This window comes from Elephas maximus, chromosome 23 (genome assembly GCF_024166365.1).
Source record: "Elephas maximus indicus isolate mEleMax1 chromosome 23, mEleMax1 primary haplotype, whole genome shotgun sequence".
Lineage (NCBI taxonomy): Eukaryota > Metazoa > Chordata > Mammalia > Proboscidea > Elephantidae > Elephas > Elephas maximus.
In genome coordinates, this window is record NC_064841.1 from 33419480 (window position 1) to 33440516 (window position 21037).

General features: G+C 36.2%; 1 protein-coding gene across 2 annotated transcripts in view; it reads right to left on the reverse strand.

The window, feature by feature from the left end:
- SERPINI1 (serpin family I member 1) overlaps positions 1–21037 on the reverse strand; it is an 83437-nt gene that overhangs the window by 9327 nt on the left and 53073 nt on the right. For both annotated transcript variants that reach the window (XM_049867317.1, XM_049867316.1), the window contains exons 2-6: positions 20315–20582; positions 18039–18269; positions 16283–16477; positions 14378–14582; positions 3636–3733 (exon numbers count right to left, since the gene is read on the reverse strand). In XM_049867317.1, coding sequence (XP_049723274.1) covers positions 3636–3733; positions 14378–14582; positions 16283–16477; positions 18039–18269; positions 20315–20564 — 979 coding nt within the window. In that variant the 5' untranslated portion in view covers positions 20565–20582. The remainder of the gene's footprint in view (positions 1–3635; positions 3734–14377; positions 14583–16282; positions 16478–18038; positions 18270–20314; positions 20583–21037) is intronic.

Consider the following 21037-nt stretch of genomic DNA (forward strand, 5'->3'; position numbering starts at 1 on the left):
TAAAGTCAGAAAATTTTTACTACATAATTTCAGAATGTAGCAGTGTCACAATTGTACTGAAATGCTCTCTGGGAGCTTTCAAATTTATCATTTAATTCTATTTATTTAATGCTGTTCTTTAAAGTTTTTCCTAGTATTTTTAAATAAAAATCTTAGTTGAAAAATTAATACATGCACAAAGTAAAACTGCAAACTGTACACAATGGTATATAAAATGAAACTCCTCTCTCCCCTGAAAGCCTCTGTCCTTTTTTTAGAGGCAACCACTACTCTCAACTTCTAATCTGTGATTCAAAAATGTTCTATACATTTAAAAGCCTGTATACAGATGTATGTTCTCTTTGTCTGTCTTTTGACCTAATAGGCTCTCATTTAGCCTTTGCTATTTGTCCCTCTCTGCTTCTACAATGATTTCTCTAGCACAGGGTTTCTCTCCCTTGGCACTATTGACATTTGGGGCCAGATAATTATTTGCTGTAGGATGCTGTCCTGTGCATTGTTGGATGCTTAGCAGCTTCCCTGGCCTCTACGTACTAGATGCCAGTAGCAACGCCCAGTTGTGACTACCAAAACTGCTTCCAGACAATGCCAAACGTCCATGGGGGAACAAAACTGCCCTGGTAGTGAACCACTGCTCTAAAACAACAACAATGAAAAACCACATTTCTGTCATTCTTCCTTTTATTACATCCAGCCGTTTACGTCTTTTTCCTCTACAAGTCTGTATGCTCCTTTAGGGCAGGCATGATACCGTAATCATTTCATTTTTGTGACACAGTACTTGGCTTCCATTACCTGCCTTAAAACAGTTGTTTAATGAAAGGAAGAGACAGAGCATGGAAGATAATTAATGTTGTCTATCTTAACACCAAGAGATTCTCATTAAAGTAGAAAGTAATAACCTAATGCATACAAATAATTTTCCTGGGTACTCGCAGGGGTTATCAAGTGTTATAGACACTTTAATCATCAAGGTTTTCACAAATTATTCAGAGAGGCAAAAAACTAGACAGGTGAAAAGGGTATCAAGCATGCAGGGCAGAGCATACGGAACACAGATAAACGATGCTGAGAAAAAAACAGGCTTTAGAGGAAGCAGAGAGGCAATTTTTATGGTAATGTCAATAGACAGTTTTTGAATGACCAATTCATAAGTTACTGTTTGTGTGACAGAAAGAGAGATATCGAGAATGAAGATGGATACAATGGTTGAGGTGGCCAGTATGCTGGAGCTACCTAGACTGTGGCAAAACTAGTAATTCAATAAACAAAGAATTCCCACTGAAAGCTTTAGAGGCTTGGTTTAGATCTTTCTTCAGGTGATCCTGACCTGAATTGGTAGTGTGTGAGGATGGCAAACCCCGTATTTCTTGCTGATGCTTTTAAGGAGGCCAAGGTTCTAAGAGCTGTAATATATAAGGTGGCCCCAAAGAAACCTCTTCTCTCCTTGCCTCCCTCTGTTTTATCCTTCAGGAAACATTTACTAGGTGCCAACTATGTGTCAGCCCAGTGAGAGGTACAGGAAATGCAGCTGTGAGCAGAACTCTGAAAAAGATCCAATTCTTATGGAGATTTGATCAAAGGAAGAGATAGTTTGCATACAAATGGTATGAACTCTCTGGAAGATTCTAGTGTTATTTCAAATCTGCAAAGAGTCTCCATTCATAATATATATTTATGCTGTATTGTCTCTGTATATAGTAAGGACATTTAAATATTACCTTATAAATTTTCCAAATATGTCAGAAATTATAAGCTACATTAACCACAATAACTGACTTACCACTGCAGAGCTGCTCCCTCAGGACTGAGGCAGCAATGTTGTGTGTGGGAAATAACTGCCTAGATGTTTGAGTGAGACAGTAAGGAATCTCTAATCAAACTGAAAATAGAGCTATGTTAAGAATGCAGAATGTAGTTATGCAGTTTGAATTTGGCCAGTATGGTAAGATAGATTGTCTCAATTCCTGTGAAAGGGGGCATAAGAAATTTAAACAATGGGGGCATTAGAAATTTAAATGATACTATGCTTGAACCAGGAATACATTTCTAACTCAGGTACCAAGGTACCAATACCTATTGAATCCCCACCAGTCCTACCTTCTTGAAAATGCCACTGAAAAGCTCAGAGCCCTAGGAGCTTGGATGTGAGTCACAGAAACATAGAAACATTTACCCAGAGAAAATTCATTTCTCTGGTGTGGACAAAAACATTTATATAGAAGACATTTAGAAAAGCTCTATTAGTGCTTTGGACTGCGGGCTCTCTAAATGAAGGGTAGAAGCTGTGGTACCAAATACATCAGCATCATCTCATTGCTAGAAGCTGAGTGTTGTTTAGAAAACAATCTGAAGTCTGGGAGAGTACGGCCTTTTTTGATCACAGGCCCCTTAAGAATATATTGAACACTATAAGCCCACCATTTTCCCCACCCTGTCTGTTTTTCTCTTTCACACACACAGGCACAAACACACACACTCATGCAATTTGGTGGGGAAGTACAACCTCCCTGAATTCAGTCCTTGGATCCTCACACTCCAGGCTTAGAAGCTATCACTTCAGCTTTCTTTAAATGGAGAACTGAGGTCAATAAATTGCATACAAAGAGCACTTACACGTTGTTTCTTTTGTCTTAATATATACCTGTCTTTTAGCTCATAAGAAAACAGATTCTATTTTCTTTTTCCTGTTCTGTAGAAAAGATAGAACATAATCATTACATAAGCTTACTAAGGAAACCCTGGTGGCGTAGTGGCTAAGAGCTTGGCTGCTAACCAAAAGGTCGGCAGTTTTAATCCACCAGGTACTCCTCGGGAACCCTATGGGGCAGTTCTACTCTGTCCTATAGGGTCATTATGAGTCGGAATTGACTTGATGGCAATGGGTTTTTTAGTTTTTAAGCTTACTAAGCCTTAAGTTCACTGGTACCTTATTTCAATAATAAATTTCTTGGGGTTAGCTGCATAAAAGTACTTCCAAAAGCATTTCACATGCTCTAAATATGTAAATGTTAGTAATATTTTATGATTTTTACCCAGACCTTATTAAGGCATTTGAATCAAATAATTCAACGGGACTTTTTATTGGTACATTTAAAATAAATTACTCAACATCTCAATGTGTCAGGTATTTTTTGAAGCTACTTCTTCAAAGCCACTGTTTTATATAAAGACTTAGGAAAATATTTACATCATCTCACTGGGAATTCTTTATTCTTGTATAAAGTGTCCAGTTCTCACAGTAGGTACTCATTTATCCTCTCTTCCTTTTTTTATCTTCTATATGATTTACCACAACAGGAAATACTGAGATATTCAGTCAAAACATTTATTATCTATTCTACAAGGCATTGTATCATATGGAACAGGAAATCCACAGATGTGTAAGACAGGTCTTCTGGAGAATATAATCTACTACCAAAGATAAGGCAAGAAGGAGAATAATATCAACCTAATGTTATGACTATATTTATAGTTTTCTCTTTAGAAATTACATACATTTCTCATTATATTTATCTGGCAAATGATAATTATATTTTATCTCAAAATTCCATAAAAAATAGAGGATTCAACATCATCATTAAAAAAAGCTTTCATGGAATACTTTTTTTTTTAAATTGGTGCTTATTTCTTACCAGACAGGGCTGTCAAATTTGCGTTTTTGATGAAAATTTCAGTTATTCCAAGAGCCTTCAAAACATCTTTTAAATCAATTTCCTGTTCCACTGTGAACCTGGAGAACATATCGGGGGAAAAGTATTTAGTAACAGCAATTTAAATATCAATCACCTGGAACAAGAATAAAATGTTAGGCACGTTGATTTTAAAAGTGTGTTTTATAGTCGGTAAATTATGCTAAAACTAGCTTTTGACTGCAAATAGCATTTGATTGTGCTTATAAGAGAGGAATCATCAAAAAGAATGATGCAACAAAATAGGAATTAAATTCCTAAGCAGGAAGAATATATGATGTAGACACCAAATAGTAATATATGATGGAATAAATGAGTTTTGAAATCAAGAATCATTACTATATTTCCTGAGGTTCACCCTTAAGCTGAAGATTAGACAGGCCCATAAAACAAAACAAGACTAAATGGGCACACCAGCCCAGGGGCAAGGATGAGAAGGTAGGAGGTAGACAGGAAAGCTGGTAATGTGGAATCCAAGGTCGGAAGGGGAGAGGGTTGACATGTCATGGGGTTGGTAACCAATGTCACAAAACAGTATGTGTATTAATTGGTTAATGAGAAACTAATTTGCTCTGTAAACCTTCAGCTAAAGTGCAATTTTAAAAAAAGAATCATTGCTATACAACTATGTGAGACTTGAAAATTTGAAAAGTTGCTTTCAAAATCATTTGACTTAGTAAGTGATGTATTTGATTCTTTAAGCTGGCTATATTTACCCAGGGTATTTCATTCTCCTCTTAGAATGCTGCCCCCATAATAAGAAAGGGCTAAATCAGGGTCATGTTCTACTGTATAATGAATATACTCAGCATCTCAATTTCTATACTACTCAGTGAAAGGAAACATAAAATCTTCCACATTAAAAATACTTCTTCATGGTTATATTAACCTCAAGGACACAAGCCTGTTCTCATGGTAACATCAGAGAAAAACTGTTAACTAATGAGAGTGAGTTATGTACTACATCTTTAAAATTATGCATTTTTATAATCAGAGATTAAAAAAAGAATAATAGGTCTTTATTTTTTGTTTTAATGAATCTCATGGATTATTATACATAAATGTGCATCACTTTTGTAACAAGACATAAACATTACTTAAAAACTTAAATGAAAATGGGAACTTTAAGTACAATGGTCATAAACAGAATACTACTTTTAAAAAATTTTTCCACAGAAAGCCTGATTGGTCCTAAAGTGAAATGTCCCCCAAACCAATGGATTCCATCACCAATCTACTTCTTTAGTGAAAGATGTGGACCAAACATGACTGCATTAACCAACAAATACACTTTTTTAATAGCAAAATATTTACTCCTTTTTTTTTTTTTAAGTGAAAACAACTGGTTAGAACTAAATGTTTCTCTTTTTCTAAGTTAGCTCCTCCTGATCAATACAGATTATATATATATATCCACCACTTGTCTGTTAAGAAGTTTGTTGTACTGTGGTGGCTTGTGTGTTGCTGTGATGCTGGAAGCTATGCCTCCGGTATTTCAAATACCAGCAGGGTTACCCAGAGTAGACATGATTCAGCAGAGCTTTCAGACTAAGAAAAACTAGGAAAAAGGATTTGGCAATCTACTTCTGAAAAAATTGGCCACTGAAAACCTCATGAATAGCAGTGGAACATTGTTTGATGTCGTGCTGGAAGATAAGCCCCTTGGTTGCATGGCACTCAAAATATAACTGGGGAAAAGCTGCTTCCTCAAAGTAGAGTTGACCTTAATGGTGTGCACGGAGAAGCTTTTGGGACCTTCACTTGCTGATGTGGCAAGACTCAAGATGAGAAGAAACAGCTGCAAACATCTATTAATAGTCAGACTATGGAATGTATGCAGCATGAATCTAGGAATATTGGAAGTTGTCAAAAATGAAATGGCATGCTTGAAGATAAATATCCTGGGCATTAGTGAGCTGAAATGGACTAGTATTGGCTGTTTTGAATCAGAAAATTCACATGGTCTACTATGGTAGGTATGGTAGGTTACCTACTTTTGTGTGTGGCCTTTTAGCCATGGTCTTGTAACTCCCACACAGGTGATTGTGTAATAGGTAATTGTGGAAAACAAAGATTGTCACAACTGGACCAATAAGCAACATCATGATAAACAGAGAAAAGTTTGAGGTTGTCAAGGATTTCATTTTACTTGGATCCACGATCAACACAAATGGAAGCAGCAGTCAAGAAATCAAAAGACTCATTGCACTAGGTGAATCTGCTGCAAAAGACCTCTTAAAGTGTTGAAAAGAAAAGATGTCACCTTGAGGACTAAGGTGCATCTGACCCAAGGCATGGTGTTTTCAATCGCCTCATATGCAAGTGAAAGCTGGACAATGAATAAGGAAGACTGAAGAAGAATTGATGCCTTTGAATTGTGGTGTTGGTGAAGAATATTGAATATACCATGGACTGCCAAAAGAACGAACAAATCTGTCTTGGAAGAAGTACAACCAGAATGCTCCTTAGAAGCAAGGATGGCAAGACTTTGTCTCACATACTTTCGACATGTTATCAGTAGGGCTCAGTCCCTGGAGGAGGACGTCATGCTTGGTAAAGTAGAGGGTCAGTGAAAAAGAGGAAGATTCTCAACGAGATGGATTGACACAGTGGCTGCAACGATGGGCTCAAGCACAGCAACAATTGTGAGGAGGGCACAGGATTGGGCAGTGTTTCGTTCTGTTGTGATAGGGTCACTATGAGTTGAAACTGACTCAATAGCACCTAACAAGAACAACAACAAGGGGATTGGTCAGGTTTGCCTAAAAAGAGACCCAATTCCAGAGTAAAGAGGAGAGCCCACCGCCACCGAAGGAGAGACCTGCAGCAGAAACCAGCAGCAGAGATCTGCAGGAGATGGTGCAGTGGGCTTCCCAGCCCACGGAGCGAGAAAGCTGGGTGGCTTTGGGAAGAGACCGAGGGCCACAAATCTGAGCCTTGCCAGAGTCCAAAACTTCGTGAGCCATTTCTTTTATACAGTCCGTGAGTTCTGTGAGACATTGCAAGAAATTAGGGAACCGGAAGATAGAGGAAGAGTACTGAGGCAAGAGGGAGTAGCTGGTGTTAGAGATGATGGAGTGGCACAGCAGCCTGGAAAAGTTAGACATTTGGAACATCTTTAACCTTCACCTCATAGGAACCAGCTTTGTGCTGATCCTTATAAATTATTCGTTTACTGGGAATGACAAATTGAGGGTGAATGGCGTTGAATTAATCGTCAAAAGGAACATTTCAAGATCTACCCTGAAGTACAATGCTGTCAGTAATAGGATAATATCCATATGCCTACAAGGAAGACCAGTTAATATGACTATTATTCAAATTTATGCACCAACCACTAATGCCAAAGATGAAAAATATTTAAGATCTTTACCAAATTCTACAGTCTGAAATTCATCAAACATGCAATCAAGATGCATTGGTAATTACTGATGATTGGAACGTAAAAGTTGGAAACAAAGAAGGATCAAGAAGAAGGACTGGTAGTTGGAAAATGTGAGACTGGAAATTGCATGATACAATTTTGCCAGACCAACAACTTCTTCATTGCAAGTACCTTTTTTCAACAACATAAATGGTGACTATATACATGGATCTTGCCAGATGGAACACACAGGAATCAAATCGACATCTGTGGAAAGAGACAATGGAGAAGCTCAATATCAACAGGCAGAACAAGGCTAATATGCAAGTTCAAGTTGAAGCTGAAGAAAATGAAAATAAGTCCATAAGAGCCAAAGTACAACCTGAGTATATCCCACCTGAATTTAGAGACCATCTCAAGAATAGATTTGACACATTGAACACTAGTGACCGAAGACTGGACAAGTTGTGAAATGAAATCAAGAACATCATACAGGAAGAAAGCAAAAGGTCATTAAAAAAACAGGAAAGAAAGAAAAGACCAGAATGGAAGGTACAAAAAGACTGTGAAACATGCTCTTGAATGTAGAATAGCTAAAGTGAATGGAAGAAATGGTGACGTAAAAGAGCCAAATAGAAGATGTCAAAGCACAACTCAAGAAGACAAACTTAACTATTAGAATGAAATCTGCAAAGATCTGGACTTAGGAAACCAAAAGGGAAGAACACGCTCAGCATTTCTCAAGCTGAAAAAACTGAAGAAAAAATTCAAGTCTCAAGTTGCAATATTGAAGGATTCTACGGTGAAAATATTAAATGATGCAGGAAGCATTAACAGAAAATGAAAGGAATACACAGAGGCAACGTATCAAAAGGAATTGGTCAATGTTCAACCATTTCAGAAGGTAGCATATGATCAAGAACCAATGGTACTGAAGGAAGAAGTCCAAGCTGCGCTGAAGGCACTGGTGAAAAACAAGGCTCCAGGAACTGATAGAATACTAATTGAGATGTTTCATCAAATGGATGCAATGCTGGAGGTACTCACTTGTCTATGCCAAGAAAACTGGAAGACAGCTACCTGGCCAGCTGACTGGAAGAGATCCATATTTGTACCCATTACAAAGAAAAGTGATCCAACAGAATGTGGAAATTATCCAACAACATCATTACTATCACGCCCAAGTAAAATTTTGCTGAAGATAATTCAAAAGCAGCTGCAGCAGTGCATTGACAAGGAACTGCCAGAATTCAAGCCAGATTCAGAAAAGAATGTGGAATGAAGGATACCATTGCTGATGTTAGATGGATCTTGGTTGAAAGCAGAGAATACCAAAAAGATGCTTACCTGTGTTTTACCGACTATGCAAAGTCGTTTGACTCTGTGAATCATAACAAATTATGGATAGTATTGTGAAGAATGGGAATTCCAGAACATTTAATTGTGCTCATGAGGAATGTGTACATAGACTAAGAGGTCATTTTCCAAACAGAACAAGGGGACGCTGCATGGCTTAAAGTGACGAAAGAGGTGTGTCAGGGTTGTATCCTTTCAACATACTTATTCAATCTATATGCTGAGCAAATAAACTGAGAAGCTAGACTATATGAAGAAGAACACAGCATTAGAATTGGAGGAAGACTCATTAACAAGCTGTGATATACAGATGACACAACCTTGGTTGCTGAAAGTGAAGAGGACTTGAAGCACTTATTGATGAAGATCAAAAATCACAGCGTTCAGTATGGATTACATCTCAACATTAAGAAAAAAAAATCCTCACAACTGGACCAATAAGCAACATCATGATAAACAGAAAATGTTAAAATTGTTAAGGATTTCATTTTGGATGCACAATCAATACCCATGGAAGCAGCAGTCAAGAAATCAAAACATGTATTGTATTGGGCAAATCTGCTGCAAAAGCACTCTTTGAAGTGTTAAAAAGCAAAGATGTCACTTTGAGGACTAAGGTGTGCCTGACCCAAGCCATAGTATTTTCAATAGCCTCCTATGCACGTGAAAGCTGAACAGTGAATAAGGGAGACTGAAGTAGAATTGATGCCTTTGAATTATGGTGTTGACAAAAAATGTTGAATATATTGATCAAATCTGTCTTGGAAGAAGTACTGCCAGAATGCTCCTTGGAAGCAAGAACGGTGAGACTTTATCTCATGTACTTTGGACATGTTATCAGGAGAGAACAGTCCTTGAAGAAGGATATCATGCTTGGTAAACTAGAGGGTCAGCAAAAAAGATGAAAACTCTTAATGAGATGGACTGAGACAGTGGCTGCAACAAGGGGCTCAACAATGACAAGTATTGTGAGGAAGGCACAAGACCAGGCAGTGTTTCATTCTGTTGTACATGGGGTCACCATGAGTCAGAACCAACTCAGCAGCACCTTAACAGCAACATATATATATATATATATATATATATATATACACCAAACCAAAAACCAAACCCATTGCCATTGAGTCAATTCCGACTCATAGCAACCATATATATATATATTTTGTTTATCAACCAAACTCTGTTTGCTATTAGGGATCAATTGGAAGTTGAGACATTTATCAATCATATTTAAATTTTACAGGTGTATAATTGTGCATAAACCTTGTAATACTTCCCTTGATTTGGAGATATGACATAGATATAACAATCTTATCCTTTGCCTGAATAGAATCTTCCATTTTTGATAAAAATACAATTTCAAGAAGACAGGCAGAGACAGGAAAGCTGGTAATAGGGAACCCAAGGTTGAGAAGGGAGAGTATTGGCATGCCGAGGGGCTGTTAACCACTGCCATAAAACAATATACGTACTGCCTGTTTAATGAGAAACCAGTTTGTTTTGTAAACCTTCATCTAAAGTACAATTAAAAAAAAAAAAAAAGACCAGACTTGCTGACCTGACAGAGACTGGAGAAACCCTGAGAGTATGGGCCCCAGATACCCTTTCAGCTCAATAATGAAGTCATTCCTGAGGTCCACCCTTCAGCCAAAGATTTGGACAGGCCCATAAAACAAAACGAGACTAAAGGGGCACACCAGCCCAGGGGCAAGGACTAGAAGGCAGGAAGGGATAGGAAAGCTGGTAGTAGGAAACCCAAGGTTGAGAAGGGAGAGTGTTGACATGTTGTGGGGTTGTTAACCAATGTCATAAAACAATGTGTACTGACTGTTTGATGAGAAACTAGTTTGTTCTGTAAACCTTCTAAAGTACAATTAAAAAAAAAAAATTCAATTCAGCATGTGATTCTTGTAAGATTTATTGTTCAGAGGAAATAACAAAAATACAAAAGTAAATGCTTTTTTCCCTCCTAAAAAACCCTATACCTTTTAATGACAGCATTTTAAATCTATTCGTATAACCTCTAATATGTTGTTGTTGCTCTGTGCTGTTGAGTCGATTTCGACTCATAGCAACCCTATATATAGAACTGCCCCATAGGGTTTCCAAGGCTATAAGTGTTATAGGAGCAAATCATCAGGTCTTTTCTCCCACTGAGCTGCTGGTGGGTTTGAAGACCTTTCAGTTAGCAGCCAAGCACTTAACCACTGTGCAACCAAGGCTCATTTTAACCTCTAGTATAATAAAAAGTAAAAGAACCCGCCAAGCTGGACAAGAATGTGGTAAAATTACAGAAATGTAAAGTTGTATTTTCAGCACAATATCTCTATATGAATAAAACTGTACAAACGATTAAAGACTGAGTAAATCTAGAACACACGTATTAGAAAATTTTTACCTTAGATAAAATTGGGTCGCGTAAGTCATTACCTTCATTGAACATTCAACTAATCCTAATTCTGTAAAAGAAGTCCTTGGTGGCTATTAACCAAAAGGTTGGTGGTTTGAATCTACCCAGAGGCATCCTGGAAGAAAGGCCTAGCAACCTACTTCTGAAAGATCACGGCCTTGGAAAACTCTATGGAGCACAGATCTACTTTGACATATATGAGGAATCCACCCAGATGTACCCCAGAAGAAAGGCCAGGCTATCTACTTCTGAAAGATCACAGCCTTGAGAAACCCTATGGAGCACAGCTGTCTTGTGACACATACGGTGTCTTCACGAGTTGGAGTAGACTGGGCAGCAACTGATTTGGTGTTTGTTTAGTTTCTTTTTATTTTGTTTTTAATTCTGTAGAAGGGTGGAGGCAGATTTTTTTTCCAGCTGATTGCAACTAATGCATAAGTGTTTGGTAATAGTCAATCTGTTAAAAAAGGAACCCAAATTAATTAATCTTATCTAGCTACTTGGCCTCCCTATCTATGCATTGCAGGAGAAAGCAGCCCTGGTGGCTGCTTCTGCTTGTGGAAGAAAGATGCAGCAGTCTGCTTCCATAAATATTACAGACTTGGAAACCCTGTGGGGCAGTCTACTCTGTCCTACAGGGTTGCTATGCATTGGAAACAATTCCGCGGCAAAGGTTTTTTTTTTTTATTATTATTAGCCATGCTGAGGGAGAGTTAATAAAACTCCTGGAGAAATGGATACATGGTGATTAACTGTGCCGAGTTTAGCATTAATATGAGCAAGCAAGCTAAACTATTTCATAATTGAAAAGTCTGTCTTAGAAAATGAAAATTTAATTTTCTTCCGCTGCCACATTCAATTTCTCAGTGGACAGGACCTAGAGGCCATAGTTTTCTAGCGAATATGGTTGATTTAGAATATGTAATATTTATTAAGTATTCATTTAGAATACTATTAAAATACTCCTAAACAATTTTGTGTCTGTATAGAAATGAAACATTTGGATATGTTGTGCTTATTTCATGGAATTTGGTGAGAGAAATATTAACAATATACTGAATTCTTATATTATCAAAATGCATTTTCTAAAAACTGAAAGAAAAAAAATAATGACAAAAGGTCATTAGATGAGAGTGAACATGAACTAAATACTTCAGAAGTTTAGGCCTGATTTAGATAGCAATTTAAATAATTAATGTTCAAAAGTAAAATTTTTTTTAGAGTTAAGGTATGTTGTTTACATATTAAGTATGTAGAAGTCAATTACCATATAAAGCAAAAATGTGGCTTTATTTGTTATTTACTGGCTACTTTTCCTTAAAAGTATAGACTTAAAGTGGAATCTTTTTCCGTAAATTTATTGTCATGGAAAGTTATACAAGCTAAATATCTCAGTCAAAAAAAATCAATCATTCAGGTTATGATTAATTTTTGTATGTAGACCAAGAAATGTATACATTCCAAACCTGCCGCCATCGAGTTGATTCTGACTCATAGCAACTCTATAGGACAGAGAAGAACTGCCCCATAGAGTTTCCAAGGAGCTCCTGGTGGATTCAAACTGCCAATCTTTGGTTAGCATCCATAGCACTTAACCACTACGTCACCAAGATTTCCACCACTATACATTAAGTATGGTTATATATTATGAATATATAACGTGTTGTTGTTAGGTGCCATCGAGTTGGTTCCTACTTGTAGTGACCCTATGTACAACAGAACGAAACACTGTCCAGTCCTGCACCATCTGCACAATTGTTGCTATGCTTGAGCCCATTGTTATAGCCACTGTGTCAATACATCTCATTAAGGGTCCCTCTTTTTTGCCGGCCCTCTACTTTACCAGGCAAGATGTCCTTCTCCAGGGACTGGTCCCTCCTGATAACATGTGCAAACTACGTGAAACGATGTTTTGCCATCCTTGCTTCCAAGGAGCACTCTGGCTGTATTTCTTTCAAGACAGACTTGTTCATTTTTCTGTAAGTCCATGGTACATTCAATATTCTTTACCAACGCTGTAATTCAAAGGCATCAATTCTTCTTCGGTCTTCCTTGTTCATTGTCTAGCTTTTACATGCATGTGAGGTGACTGAAGACATAAGCTAATGTATATTTTCTAGCTGAAAATGTCTATGTTTCTGAATAGGTCTCCATCAACATAAGAATACTATCAGCTAAGTCTTTGGGACAATAGACATTTACATTAAATGTACATTTTAAATAATTCCTCAAATTAAGATAAATATGAATGAGCTAATGAGTCTTTAATAATTCAGTTTTAATACTGATGTCTTATTGATCACCTTTCAATGCTCATATTAAACATATTTGCGTAGTTCTCTTAATATGGAACGAGTGTTAGAATTGTATGTCTATATATACACGCATATACATTTACTTGTTGCTTATTTGTGTGTATTGTTTAATAACCTAAACTTTATACATTAGGTTTATAAATGTGTGGATATGTTTACACATGAAGTTACCATTGGTCACAACTGACTTGATGGTCACTGGTTATGTTTATTGACCTAGCTTCCCTCTAGGGTTTAAGTTTGAGGGGACAGGGTAAATATCTTTAGTAAGGTTCAGTTTCACAGATATTTATTTTGTCTTTATTGGGGAGGGAACCAACTCTACCCTAGAAAAGCTCAGAGAAGGAAAGAGAGACCCACAGAAAGGCAACGGCATGGTGAGGTGGTAATAGATAATAATGGGAAGGTACAGAAGTGAGGGTCACTTGCTCCACTGGGCAGTTCATGGAAGGCTTTCTAGAAGAACACATGCCAGAGCTACATGCTGAAAGCTAGGCGAAGAGTATCTAGCAAAGAAATGTGAGGAGGGCATTTTAGGTCTAAGTAAGAACATAAATAGAGACTAAGAGGCATAGTATATACAGTGTAACTACACACACTCTGAGAGTACACACTACAAAATGCCTGATGTAGTGAGTGCCTAGAGATGGGGCTGAGGAAGTGAATGGCTGTCATGACATCAAGACCCTGCAAGCATTTCATTCTTTCAGCCACAGGGGGGATTTTAAGCAGAGTTGCTTCTTTCTGCTTATTTATGTTTGCGTTTTGGCATCTAGCACAGTGACTTTTTTACGGCTCTTGCAAAATGCCAGAGATTATTTTCTCTCCAGCCATAATCAACTTTAAATATTAATGAAATATGTAGAAGACTCTCAATCCAAATCATATTTAGACGCGATCTATTGAAAAATCTTCTAAAACAAAGATAAGAATATCATATCAAATCACATCTGAAACTAGGTCTTGTTAAGTAGTAGTGAATGAAGCAATAAGTGAGCAAGTGTTTCTGGGCAGGATTGCATGGGTATGATAGAAAACTTAAAAAAAGAGGAGGAGGAAGAGGACGAGGAAGAACAAGAAGAAGATGAAAAAGAAGAGGAGGAGGAAGATGAGAGCAGCATAAGATTTAAAATTCAAAAACTGGCAAGAGTTTTTCTGGGTTAGAACCTTCATTGATACCACCACCCTCCCCCACCCCCACGCCCATGCTCTAAGAGAGAGTCACATGGGAGCTTCTCACCTGGGCAGGTACACTTCTACTTTTTGCTTCTTTACAGAGTTCGCCCATTCTTCAATCAGCTGTGCTTTGACCAGTGGTTCCAGGGTAGCCAGTGGGACTTCCTGTCTGGACAGTACCAGTATCATACTTATCTCCTCTCCCTCATATGGTATTTCTAGGACTTGGTAGATACCACCAGCTTCATTGGAGCCATCACTAAATTCCCCTAAAAAGCAAAGGTAAGGCCATAAAAAAACCTACATAAAAGCTTTAAAAAAAAAAAAATTTTAATTTGTTGTAACTTTTTTCCCCCAAAATAGTGTATAGAATTTGAGAAATTCAGGCATCTAAGAAAAAGAGAGTTTATTTGAAAACAGGCCCTGGAATTCAATTGAACCCTTGTTCTTGGTCTTACAATTTTTTCTTTTTTTTTTTTTTTTAGAATCCCTAGAATTATTTCCCATGTTTCAGAACATCTTCTATAGACTTGCTTTTCATTTTTAAGTGAGATAATTTAAATGGATTTATACTTAACGGATGTCATTACAAACAATGAAAAGTCCTGGATAGAAAAACAAAGCCTTGGCACCAAGTTGGTTGTAAATTACATTTACCCACCAGATTTCTAAGAAGGGAAAATTGATTGTGCAGCACCTGATACTACATTATTACCACAACTATGAAGTTTTAGGCCAAGGTTGCACAACCAAAATGAAATCGAAGCATTCAACAATAGTTACCTGGTATATTTGTGATTATTAAGACTTTCACATTAGGTAATTAGGTAAATTAGAGAATTGGCTCTATGCACTTGACCAAATTGACTTGGCTTTTATAAAAAAAAAAATTAAAGAAGTCTTTAAAGCAAATGGTTCTGTCACTACTTTAAAATTTTTGCATTTTCAGAAATAAATGTAATGCTTTTCTTAGGAATATATTCAAATAACTGATCTACGTTCTTTAGACATCGCAGCAAACATTTTGGTTCTATTTTCCTTTCTTCCTTTTCTAACTTTCTTACTGTGATTACAGTCTTTTAATTTTATAATACACTTTTAAATAGAATAAACTATTAGTTGTAACATATATTGGCTTCAAATTATATTTCTGCTTAAAAATTTTAAAAAATTTTAAATTCATTATAGTATATAGGAAGAAATAACACCATTAACATGAAAAATTCAATGAAACATCTTTGAAAATAATGCCAAAAATATTGAGTTGTACCAAAAAGTATAGACTCTCAATAAATGAAACTCTGAATAAAGAATTAAGCCTGGCCATACACAGACAAGTCTGAAAGAAAAATTTTAAAGGAAAGCAGAGCCCTTGTAATAGAAGAATTTTAGTAATTCAAAAGTGGTGAGGAAACCAAGTCAAGTGCTTGATGGACCTGAAAACCACACAAAAGCCAAAGACTTTTGGATTAACTCAGAAAGTTCTTATACAATGTCAGGTATTTCACTGTAAATAAAATCACTCTGTAGGTGTGATCAGCTTTACAGATTAATGATACTTATTAAACCAAAAAACCAAATCCAGTGTCGTCGAGTCGATTCTGACTCATAGCGATCCTGTAGGACATCGTAGAACTGCCCCATAGAGTTTCCAAGGAACGCCTGGAGGATTTGAACTGCAAACCCTTTGGTTTGCAGCTGTAGCGCTTAACCACTACGCCACGAGGGTTTCCATGGTACATATTAGGAAACTATAAATGCATATAATATTCACTTAGAATCTAAAAAAAAAAAAAAATTTTTTTTTAGAATCTAATTAAAGGCCTTTAAAAATGGAATCAAAGAAATTGAATTGTAGCCCAATCTAGTCTAACAAGCAGTTTGAGTAATAAATATTTCATTCATGCTCTTTCTTAGAAATTTGTTAATATACTATGAAAAGAGGAAAATAAAAGCCAAGATTTCTTACCATAATAAAATTCCCCTTGTTGATACATCATGGGGATCTGGACTTCACTTTCATCATCTTTCGTGAAGGAAAACGTTCTAGTATTTTCAGGTCTAAACTGTGACTTCCAGCTCCCCTTGAAGTAGACAGCATTGATAAGGGCCAGATGAGTGACAGCATCAAAATCCCTTGGGGATACCAAATCTTTCAACAGATCTATTCAGGAAAAAATGAGCAGATAAAAATTCACATTAAATTGGAAGATGAAGAGGGACCAACAGGTAATCAAATTACTATCTGATAGGGTGATCCAGAAAAAAATGCATGCCACTGCTGGATTTACAATAAAAATGAAAGGTATCATATTTTAAAGAAAAAAGTAATATTTGTTAAAAGGTTTTATGTGTATGTGTTAAAGATTAAGGACACCCCAAACACCTATACTACACTACACTACACTACACTACACTACACTACACTACACTACACTACACTACACTACACTACACTACACTACACTACACTACACTACACTACACTACACTACACTAAAACTAGCAGCATCTTGACACTTGACACTTTTGTGCAAACTACAGGATCGCATACAAAGCAGGATCTCAGGCTTCACCACTTTCTGGTTGGCACCATGCATGTAAAACTGAATACAGAGCAAGTACTCAATAAATATTCCTAAGTATGATTAAAATGTCATCCAATTCAAACTTTTTCTCCACGTATACTGGAAATCTTTCCACCAAATATAACAAACTGCTTTTGACTAGGTGAAAACATATGAGTGAAAGCCAATTTCACATATGATGTGTTATTTTCTATCATTTGAAATTCTCTTTCCAAATCTATTTTGAAAGAGATTGGATCTTTACTGTTTGCCAAAAGTGTCAAAAATTCTTTGGAATAAAAACAGCTTTTAATAATTCAGTTCATTTCAGGTAGATTATTAGTCTTATATGCAAAAAATAAAAATAAGTTTCTTTTTTCCTACATTTTAACCTTACAGTTGAAAAACATAGGACAAAAATTTCTCTGTATTCTCTCATTTTATGAATGGTAGCACTTCATAAGACAGAAGGTCCCTCAGCATTTTGGGGAGTATAGGACATAGGGTAACTGACCAGTTTTGTTTCCATCATAAAATTTATTAAATTAACATTATTTTAGGATTTGATAATATGACAATTTAATGGGAGGCCATAGTAACCTACTTTCAATTTAGCCAAATTTTTGAGATCCTAATTTCAATTACTCTGCTGGCAAAACTGGAAAATAGAACTGTCAAACATGAAGCATTTGGAAACTTGAAATATATTTTAAAAACGTAAATTAGAAATAAAATTTAAGATAAATACTTCTCTTCCTACTCTACCATTTCTTTGGCTTAAAATGGTATGCTGCTTTTTTTAAAGGTATCTTATTTTAAACATATTTAATCATAATGTTGAGGAAGCTACCACGTTATTCTAATATCTAATTTAGTAAATAGCTCAAGCAAAATCCATACAGTAGTTAAGATTACAGAGAAAACCCATTTAACAGTGTCAAATTATATACATGCCAAATGATTGAACTTCCTTCTCAAATCCTTATTCATAAATGATGTTTCTAAAATAGGCTTTAATCCATACAAAATAATTGTAATATACCCAACTAAATGCAATCTAATAAGCAACACACAAAAGAAGTGATGGGGCAAACAACTTTGGAAATAAAACATGGTTAAAACTAAACTGTTAGAGAAAGAAAAGAACCAAAGACATACTATTTGTGTTATTCTCCACCCAATGATTGATGTAGTTGGCCACAGCTATATTTTGACTGAAGTCCACATGATTTACTTCTGCATTAAAGTATTTTTTCATCATTTGCAAAAACTCATCACTGACATGAAATCCATTTTGCACAAAGAGGGAATTGGCGATTTTCATTACATACTGGCTCTCTTCAGCAGTTGCCATGTTAGAAAACTCCTTCAAGAAAGTAAATTCTTCACCTGCAAGATGAGAAACAGTAAGTTCATTAGGGAAACAAACATGGTGAAAGATTAAGGCAAATTGAAAAGCATTACAACACAGAATACAATTTTATTTTAAGAGACATCAATAGGACAGAGGCCCAACGGAAAAATGCCAGGCTTATTTCCCACATAAGCTTGGTAAGGAGGTTCTAACACTTGTCCTATTTCTAGAAGTTCAAACTAACTTTTTCAGCGTAGTTGTACCAATTCATACTATTTTTAATTTTAACTGTCATCTTGCTGTTGTTGTTAAGTGCTGTCAGTCCCAACTCACAGTGACCCTATAGATAACAATACAAAATACTGTCCAGTTCTGTGCCACCCTCACAATCACTGCTATGTTTGAGCGCATCGTTGTAGCTATTGTGTCAATCCGTCTCGTTCAGGGTCTTCCTCTTTTTTGCTGACCCTCTGCTTTGCCAAGCATGATGTCCATCTCCAGGGACTGATCCCTCCTGATAACATGTCCAAAGAACGTAAGATGAAGTCTCACCATTCTTGCTAATAAGGAGCATTCTGGCTGTTCTCCTTCCATGACGGGTTTGTTCGTTCTTTTGGTCATCTATGGTATATTCAATATTCTTCATCAACACCATAATTCAAAAGCATCAATTCTTCGGTCTTCCTAATTCATTGCCCAGCTTTCACATGTATAGTAGGCAATTGCAAATACCATGGCTTGGGTCAGGCGTACGTTAGTCCGCAATGTAATATTTTTGCTTTTTAAGACTTTAAAGAGATCTTTTGCAGCAGATTTGCCCAATGTAATATGTTGTTTAATTTCTTGGCTGCTTCCATGGGCACAGATTATGGATCCAAGTAAAATGAAATCCTTAACAACTTCAATCTTTCCTCTGTTTACCATGATGTTGCTTATTGGTCCAGTTATGAAGATTTTTGCTTTCTTTATGTTGAGGTATAATCCATACCGAAGGCTATAATCTTTGATTTTCATCAAAGATTGCTTCAGGCTCTCTTCACTTGCAGCAAGCAAGGCTGTGTATCTATATATCACAGGCTGTTAATGAATTTTCCTCCAATTCTGATGCCCTGTTCTTCCCATAGTCCAGCTTCTCAGATTATTTGCTCAGCACACAGATTGAATAAGTATGGTAAAAGGATACAACCCTGAGGCACACCTTTCCTGACTTTAAACCACAAGTATCCCCTTGTTCTGTTCCAACTACTGTCTCTTGGTCTATGTACAGGTTCCACATAAGCACAATAACCTTGCTAGAATCTACAAAGTAGATACATTTTTTTTTCCCACAAAATTCAGGTCACTTTCATTATATTAGTGTTATTTTATAATTACCAGTTTAAAAATCAAGATATTCCTATAAATTTCAGCCTCAATGGACTCTTACTTTATTTTACCTTATAACTAGAAAATTAATTAGAAATTGTTTTAGTTATTAACTTTTTTATGAGTTAATTCACATGTATATTAAAGGCATTAAGATGGAAATCATACATCACGACAAAGTGATTACCAGTTTTTGTTTAGAAAATTTCCCAAATGTATATCTTTCAATAATAATAAAACATTTCATAAATTATTGTATGCTATTTTTTTTTATTTGAACAAAGGAGATACAGTTTATTTTAAGCAAAAATTTTGATTTTCTTGGAGAATCATATTTCTTTTTCTTTACAGCCCTCATCACAGTTCTAATTCTTCAGTTATGTGTGTGCTAGTTGATTAATACAGGCCTCTTCCTCTAGACTAGAAACTCCATGAGGCTAAGAACCATGGTTGCTTTTATTACAGTGGGGTTCATTTAAATGAAAAAAAAGGAAGTAATTTCCTTAGATTCATTCAGTCAGGGATAGGATTGGGAATTGATAGGTTTCCTGGGTTTCCCAACCCCCCCCTTTTTTTTTTCTCCTAGCCCTACCATCTCAATGAGATAATTTTCTTACCATGTGTAAGTATTGCTGCCACTGGCATGAGACACCCACATAACTGAGTTTAAATTTAAGTCCAGTAATTCTGAGAAATCAAACGTAAGCATACTTACCATTTTTCAGGCTATCATATCCCATTGAATGACGGATTTCCTTTAGGGTAGATCCCTGGGCCCCAAGTTGCATCATCCCCATTGCAAGAGCAATGCTCAATGGAGAGAAGAGAATATTTTCATCTTCCCCAGTGACTCGAAGATGGTTATACATATTCACTGACAACTCAGCAATGGTTTCATCAGGGAAGGTGGCCCCTAAAGCCGTACTTTGCAGAACCAGCAGAGAGAAAAGTCCAAGGAGAGCCATGTTGGAATAGTTTTAAGTCTATAAAACAATAATTTACATATTAATTTTTAATTATCTCAGAGAGATAAAGTGAAAGGTAAATATCAAGAATAATTTCTTGGCAAAGTTGCAAAGCAAAGCAAACCAAAGGTTTTCAAACACATGCAGTATTAACATTTCTATAACAAAAGCCTCATTAAAAGGTATGTTGCAAAGTCCTATTTTAAAAAAAAATCAGTTAATAGTCAAAATAATAACAAATTCTGAGCATACTGCCAGAAACCAGATAGCCATAGTCCCCCACGCTTACAGGGTTAAGAGCCTTTGTAGACATATATACAAGTAATAAGCCATGTTTGGTTAGGCTAATTTATCAGTTTTTCAGAACCTCACCAAAGTTTGGAACTAACTTAGCTTCCACTGAACTACATAGGTTGAGGATAACTACAATGAAAATCAGAGAATATTTATGTGGCTAAAGATGAACTAGCAAA